The sequence below is a fragment of the Panulirus ornatus genome, chromosome 27 (assembly GCF_036320965.1).
Source record: "Panulirus ornatus isolate Po-2019 chromosome 27, ASM3632096v1, whole genome shotgun sequence".
NCBI classification, from domain to species: Eukaryota; Metazoa; Arthropoda; class Malacostraca; order Decapoda; family Palinuridae; genus Panulirus; species Panulirus ornatus.
Window position 1 is genome coordinate 6635596 of NC_092250.1, and position 7648 is coordinate 6643243.

Here is a 7648-nt window from a genome sequence, read left to right on the forward strand (position 1 = left end):
ACAACCAGCAGAGGGTGTAGCGAGGGTGAGCAGAGAGAGAGAGAGAGAGAGAGAGAGAGAGAGAGAGAGAGAGAGAGAGAGAGAGAGAGAGAGACGGTACTTAGACAGGCGTGGGGTTTGGCAGGTTGGGTAATGCTGAACAGGTAAGAAGGTACTACAGCAGGGGAGTACTGGAAGAAAGCGAAACTGGGGCTAGGATAGGGAAGGTGGACGTGGCTATAGGAGTATAGAGATGTGGGGAAGATTACGCTGGGGCAGTCAAATGAGGATCGAGTTAGGGTGTGAAATATGTTGATACTGAAGGAAACGAAGAGGCCAAGAGGAAGTGAAGAGATATGAGCTGTGGGGAATGGACGGAAGATGAGGGTGATAAAAGGGATCAGGTTAATGGGCAGAGAAGTTGGGCGAGGAAGATGATGCAAGGAAGGGTGAATCCGAGGATTTCCATTGGGAGGATGTTAATGCAAAGTCGCTTTAACGAGATGATGATAGATTAATGCCAAAAGGCGGGGAAGGTAGCGCTGGCATAGGTAGGGAGAGTGGTGCTGGCAGATGTGTGGTGCTGGCTGAGATGGGGAGGTAGGTACTAGTAGAGGCGTGGAGGGAAATATTGGTAGTGATAGGGAGGTAGAGGCGGTGAGGAGGATGATGCTGTCGTACATGGGGAGGGAAATGATGACAAGGGTGAGGAGGATGATGCTGTCAGAGGTGGGGAGGGAGATATTCATTCATTTGAGCCACGATAATACATTGCATCATAAGAGACAGTTCAACACATAAATTTCCACTGTAGCAAAATTATCATCCAAGCATTCCAGTCACACTGGAGATCATAATGTACACATTGAAACTCCTATATTCAGTCCTGTATCTTCATGAAACCTCCAGAAAGCGGCTGACTCTATACTAATTTCAGAACTAAGGATAAAATAAGTAAATAAAGAAAGAACGGTTTATTGATTTCAGTCAGTCATTCAGCTGAAAATATACAGTTGAGGTATTACAGAACTAGTGGCTCATAGTAACTAGAAAATCAATCACAAAGAGTTTAAGATCATGCTGTGGTTGGATACTTTCACACGTTGGATAAGCACACGAGTGAGGTATATCTACATAGTACAGGAAGTTTTACAGAGCAAATTTTAGGGATTATACATTATGTATTTGGTGATGATTCGTTTATCATTAAGCGATGTATAATTGAATTAGTTGAACCACAGCATAACTATGTTGACATGATTATGTATCTAATCATGGCATTAAGTGATGGATATTGTCACGTTGGGTGCGTTACAGTAATATAGTAGTTAACACACACATAACTAGGAGAAACTAAGCTATTTGCCTGCTTAACTGTGCACTAGTTAATGGACTGTTTATGACATTCACAACAGTAGGTACAGGAGTATTCTTGTATCTGTCTATAAGAGCACTGGTTAGTACATGGTGACTGTGGTGACGGTCAGTGGAGGCTGGGCGGGAGGAGGTCCTGGTGACAGGTGAGGACCGTGCTGGTGCTGGTATCTGTCAGTGTCATGGTGTTCACACTAGACGGTCGCACCTGAAATTGAAATTTAAGTATTTTTTACATATCTACATCAAAATAAAGGGGTAATATACTACTCCCCTCTTCCTCATCATCCCCCAGTGGGATTTAAAAAATAAATATTTACAGACAATGTAAGATATGTCTAAGATATGTACAGTTCAAAGAAAACGAACATGCAATGGTCCTCATCTTCAGAACAGAGAAAGGTCTATATATAACCATTACCAGTTTCCAGTCTTTTGCGCATCAACTCTAACCTTATTTTTCAAGAAATACAATCATATAAATCTTAGAAGAGAAAAAAATAATGAGATCATGATTCACTTCGGATATTGTAATACTCATTGACATATTTGTTTTAAAAGGACGGTGTAGTATACTACTCCCCTCTTCATCTTCATATCCCGGTGGGACTTACCAAAAAAAAAATATTTACAACATGGCTTTTGTAAAGATACATACAGTGCAAAGAAAACAAAACAAAACAAAAATGGTCCTTTTTAAATCCCCTGAAACCATTACAAACATGTATCATCCTTGGTGCAAAGTTTTTGTATTCTGCAAGAATCTTTAATCACATCATCATTAATCATCCAACAAACTTGTTCTTTTGAATTACCAATTTCATAGTTTCTATATAGCTGAATTTTTTCACAACTTAATACATAATGTTCTAATATATGTCCATCCCTCATTTGGCAAAGTTGACAGGGTCGACCAGTCCCTTCACTTAACTGCCAATAATATCTATACCCCAGTCTAAGTCTCATTAACACATTATCCACAGATGTAAGGTTTGCCCATAAGTTACACTGATGTTATCCAACACATATAGATAACGTTATAGAGTCTCAATATGTTCAGTAATTACATCTGTATTTACATTCTCCCATTCTTCTCTTATATTCTTTTCATACTTTATCATTCCTATGCTCTTATAATTAACAAAATTCATGTATATCTTTACTGTGACTTTTCTGGCCAACTCTTCAGCCACTTCATTAAAATGAATCCTGACATTTGATGGAATCTCTTGCAATGCTATAATCAGATGTTTACAAATGTTAACAACATAGCAGTTACATTGGTGCTTACTCCGCAAGGCCTTCAGTGCACTTCTCCAGTCCACAAAGAAATACGTATCTTTACATTTCTCTATAGCAATCTGAAGACCCTCACATATTGCATGTAACTCAGCCAGAGTGGATGAGGTGTTATCACTAATCGTTTTACCAATTGTTTCATCTACGAAACATTTATTAGTAAAGAACTCCTTTATGAAAACACCACATCCTACTCGGCCATCATGCAAGATTGATCCATCACAGTATACATGTACAGAAATACGTCTAGGGAGCTAAATATTTTCTCAAAAAAAAGAAAAAATCCGTCAAGACTGGGATGGTATTCAGCTTTTCTTCACTCAAAGCTGAGATATCTGCTGCGATGCATCGTTCTTGCCATGGTCTAAACCTTACATAAGTTGGTAAGGAAACACAATGTTTATTAACTACCTATTCCTTCATAATATTATACAAAGTCTTACATACTTGCACACATTACTAAGATTTCTTCCTTTACTCAAATACATCACTGCACGGGAGAGTATCATCAGCATTTCTCCTAACTGATCAAAGAGCAGCAGCTACAGCAAGTTCCTTTGTCCTATGTTCAATGCTTGGTAAAGTTGTTTCCATTCTCATGATTTGTAATCTTGTGTTTCGTTGACAACCTAACACTATTCTCAGGGCCTCATTATGTATGACTTCGTTTGTGAATATCCTTCCTATTCATGTACTGAGAATAGGTGCTGTATAATCAATAACTGTGTGCTGTACTGATGTACATCATCCTCAAAACTGGGACGCCAACGCCAGCGTAAACTGTTTATATTTTCCTCATTAAAGACCATTCTAATTTTATCATTCACAAACTGTTCCATTACTTCCTTCACTCAAGTCAATACCTCATCATGCCACGTCGTCCTCGGGGATATCAGCCCACCAGTGGGTTATTTCCCTTCCTAAACCCACATTTCCGGCCCCCACAACAGAGGCGGGGGTTTGTCCGACTCCAACAGACAATTATTTTCGGTATGCTCCTCGGGGATATCAACGTACCTGCCGGTCACCTTCTCTCTAGTATGTAATTTTGCCCCCACACAATGGGGTCGACTTGTTCAAATAACACACGCCTTTTGTCAACTCGCTTACCATCGTTTTGCTCAGTAGTCACATATCTAGTTCCACAGAAACGGCTAATATCTTTTGACTATCTTCTACCATCTTCTTAAGTGTCTGAATTTCTTGCATAAGTTGAGCTACATCACCAGATTCATCAGTTACCAGTATTGCCCGGCCCAGCTGTCCGTGCAACCCTTGCACCATTTTCTGCCTCCTTCAGCACGTTACTCTATACCATTTTCTTCCGCTCTCTCTCAAGAGGAGATGGTGTTATCTCCTCTGCAGTTCCTCGTACCTCCAACTATGTCCGCTACTGCACTTCCCTGACGCTCTGCTGCTGCCCTCCGCGCACCTGTGGCTGCTTACTGCAACGTGAGGAGCCCGCATTATGTGCGCCACCACAATTACAACAACACGGCACAAAACTTTGCCCAGCCATGATCTTACTTCCACACTCCAGGGAATTGTTTTTCCTACAGTACCGACACCGAAACACACAGACATTTCCAAGCCATATGTCCCCATCTGCTGCCCTTGTAACACAACACTGGTGGTTCAATAAACTTTGCAGTCCTCTTATACCCTATTCCCGAAATGAAGATCCTTTCTGCAGCGTCTCCCATCATCAAAGCTACCACTTGTTTTTTATTCTCGCCCCGAACTTTATGTCGTTTTGCCCAAACAAATCTTTGATCCTCTAAAATAAAATCAGTATGCAGCTGAACAGGATACATAAAGATAATCCCCACCTTAGTGTACTTCTCTGTGTCCTCAGGTTCCGTCAGTATCACGCTCTTAAACCCTTTGGTTGTCAAGAGTTTAACTGCTTCCTGCCCAACTACATTTTAGACAGGACCTATTACGGCCTTCCTTGAGCAGTGGTTCAAACTCTGTGCTGCCTTCAAAATGTAGCAGCCCACAACAACTGGTCATTATCATATGTCATACAAGGATCCCCTCGACCTTGGCAAGTATAACCTCCTCTTGCTGCCTGTGTTGTCCACACCACCAGGGTTCCTCGTTACTTCAACTTTCAAAACCATCAAGAAGGAAAAGGACTAATTCACCAAAGAAAAAAAAATAAGAAATTCAAATAAATGGAAACCTATGAAAATCCAAAGGAAGTGTAAGAGGGTCATAAGACAGGGTAAATGCAACGGAAAAAAAGGATATCCACCAAGTTAGCATTAATCCTAGAGAATTCTTCAAACAGACAAAGGAAGACATGTAAAGAGGTAGTTGGACCATTACGAAACGAGCGTGACACACTAACTACTGACGACAAGCAAATGGCTACCATACTAAATCATTCTAACTTCGTTGTCGCAACTAGAGAAACATCTAGAATACCGCAACCAATGAAAATGTTTCAGAGATCTGATGAAAAAGAGTTGAAGGTTAGAGAAATAAAGAGCTCGTAAGTACTTAAATAAATGGACTAATTAAATCCTTACAAAGTCAACGGCCCAGATAGCTTATCGCCAAGATTTTTCAAAGAGGCTAAGAGACAGATAATATAACCCATAAAAATATTCAACGGATCTCTATCGGATGGTCAAGTGCCAATTGACTGGAAGCTAGCAAATGTTACTCCTGTATATAAAAAAGGAGAGTGTGCCTTGAACTACCGCCCCATTAGTCTTACGTCAGTGTTGCGTATAACGATGGAAAAAATAATACGAGATGAAATTGCCACGTTTCTAGAACACAAAATTATATCGGACAACCAACATAGTTTCCGCTAAAGAAACTTCTGCCTGACGAAATTCCTGGAATTTTTTAATGTTATCAGAATTGGGACGAAAAAATACCGTTTGAAGTAGTAGCATATTCAAATTTCCAAAAGGCTTTCGATAGATTACCTCAAAAGAGACTTTTACATAAACTCAAAGCACACGGAATCGTTGAAGAACTCTGTACGTGGATCAAAGACTGGCTTACCGGAAGAAAGCAGCGTGTAGTATCAAACGGCGAAGCCTCAGATTAGCTAGATGTAACGAGTGGTGTGCCACAGGGGTCAGTCCTAGGCCCAATTCTTTTCATGATATACAGTAATGACCTATAACTCGGTCACGTATCTAAGATCTCCAAATCTGCAGACGACACTAAACTAGGAGGTAGAGCTGTAAACAGGCGGGACTGCGAAATGATTAAAAGAGATCTTAACTTACTAGCAGAGTGGTCAGACAGATGAATAAAGTTTGATGTAGAGAAATGTGAAATTATGCACTTTGAAGGCATGAATATACGTTACGACTACAAACTATTCGAAAACTAACTAAAGTAAATGAAGAAAAAAGACTTTGTAATTATCATCAGCAACAATTTGAAATGCACTAAACGTTTTCAAGCAGCAAGTAAAAGGTAACTAAATCTTGGGTTTCATAGCCAGGAACATTGATCCTAAGACATCAGAAACAATTCTCAATTTACAATTCTCTAGTAAGACCACACAAACATGCAGTCCAGTTTTGGTTCCCAAACAATTAGAAAGATGAGGAAAAATTAAAGCAAGTACAAAAACTACCGACCAAATATATCCCATCCTTTGGTAATCTGGCATACGAAGAGAGGCTAAAACGATTGGATCTCTTCTCCAGGCGACTTAATTCAAGTGTTCATAATTCTGAAGAAGTTCGATAAGTAAATCACGAACATCTCTAAATACAAGAAAATACGATTACTATGAAATGAAATAAAATTCAAAGCTAAAAGATGTAGTACGGACGTGGGAAAAAGCTTCTTTCCCTATAGGTATGTTGAGCAATGGAATAAGTTACCGTCAGACATAATGAATGCTAAATATGTATATAGTTTCAACAGCGGTTTGACAAATATTTCATAAATTCAGGCATACTTCGAGAAAAACGCCAGAAATAAACGTATAAACGGCAGCGGAAACGGGGACACTAGAAGCTTAATGTGCAGCAGCGGAGAGTCTGTGATAGCTGAAAAAGGTGCTGAGTGGAATTGAATTTTCCTTTTCAAGTTACTTTTCTACACCTTCAGACAACCCAGTAGTGGGCCAATTAAACCTCATGTTTTCTGTCTTATGTGAACTCATGCAAACAATTTCGAAAAATTGTTAGACTAAATTGCTGATTTTGGTTCCCAGAAATACTCTACTTGCTTACTTCTAAGTAATCCTTCCTTTTCCTCTTGTCAACCTTGGCCTCCTCGCTGTCACTTGCCTCATTCCGTCTCGCCGCCTCTCGCCTCCTCTTCATTTCCTTCTTACCGACCTTCTCTTGATAGCCAGCCATTTCTTCCATGGTTGCTCGAGAAACTTCTGCTTCAGAATCGCTGCTCGATAGCTCCAGGTCTTCTACTAAGGTGCTCAGTAAAGCCTTCATTTCTCCTCAGCCACATATCTTCCGGACTTCTGCCCACAACTTGCCCCAGATATGGTGCAAACCTTAGACAGCGCTAGCTCCAGCTTGCCAGCAAAATGGCCAACCGATCGGCCACGAGCACGTCCGACCCCAACGGGAGCCCAGGCCTCACTGTGTCTAAGTTTTCATCGGGCAAGTGAGCAGTGACGACGGCAGTGCAGGTCGAGATGCATTCGAATCATTTCTAAAATTTTCTTCGTATCCACATGAATAATGTTATAAATCTTTAAGAGCGAAATGCACACAGTATCTACGTTGTTTAACGTGTCATCGTCATATATTCCTCCATATATCCAATGAAAACCAAATCTGATTAATAGATAATCAAACATTTTAAGTAGACCAAGACTCGAAACAATGAGCAGTGAAGCAGAGTATCACTAACAGAGGAGTTGAACTACTAAACCATACACATCACTGAGTTTGTCATTTACCTTGTCTTCTGGAGTAGTTTTCGGTGCAACCCTTGCATCATTTCTTGTCACCTACAACGTGTCATTCTGTCTCATTCTCTTCTCCCACAC

General features: G+C 40.3%; 1 protein-coding gene across 1 annotated transcript; it reads right to left on the minus strand.

Moving 5' to 3' along the window:
• Positions 1 to 1138: 1138 nt before the first annotated feature.
• On the minus strand, positions 1139 to 7257 carry LOC139757569 (uncharacterized). The gene is made up of 2 exons (XM_071678174.1): positions 6867 to 7257; positions 1139 to 1561 (listed from the first exon to the last, which is right to left on the minus strand). Exons 1-2 carry the CDS (start codon positions 7083 to 7085, stop codon positions 1463 to 1465), a joined length of 318 nt encoding a protein of 105 aa, XP_071534275.1. The 5' UTR covers positions 7086 to 7257; the 3' UTR covers positions 1139 to 1462.
• Between the last annotated feature and the right edge of the window lie 391 nt (positions 7258 to 7648).

Bases quoted from the DNA above. Each gene is read 5' to 3' on its own strand.
- LOC139757569 (XM_071678174.1), bottom strand. From the start codon at position 7,085: ATGAAGGCTTTACTGAGCACCTTAGTAGAAGACCTGGAGCTATCGAGC. The intron at 1,562-6,866 runs GTAAGCAAGTAG...TTTCAATTTCAG, and splicing joins AAAGGAAGGATTACTTAGAA to GTGCGACCGTCTAGTGTGAA.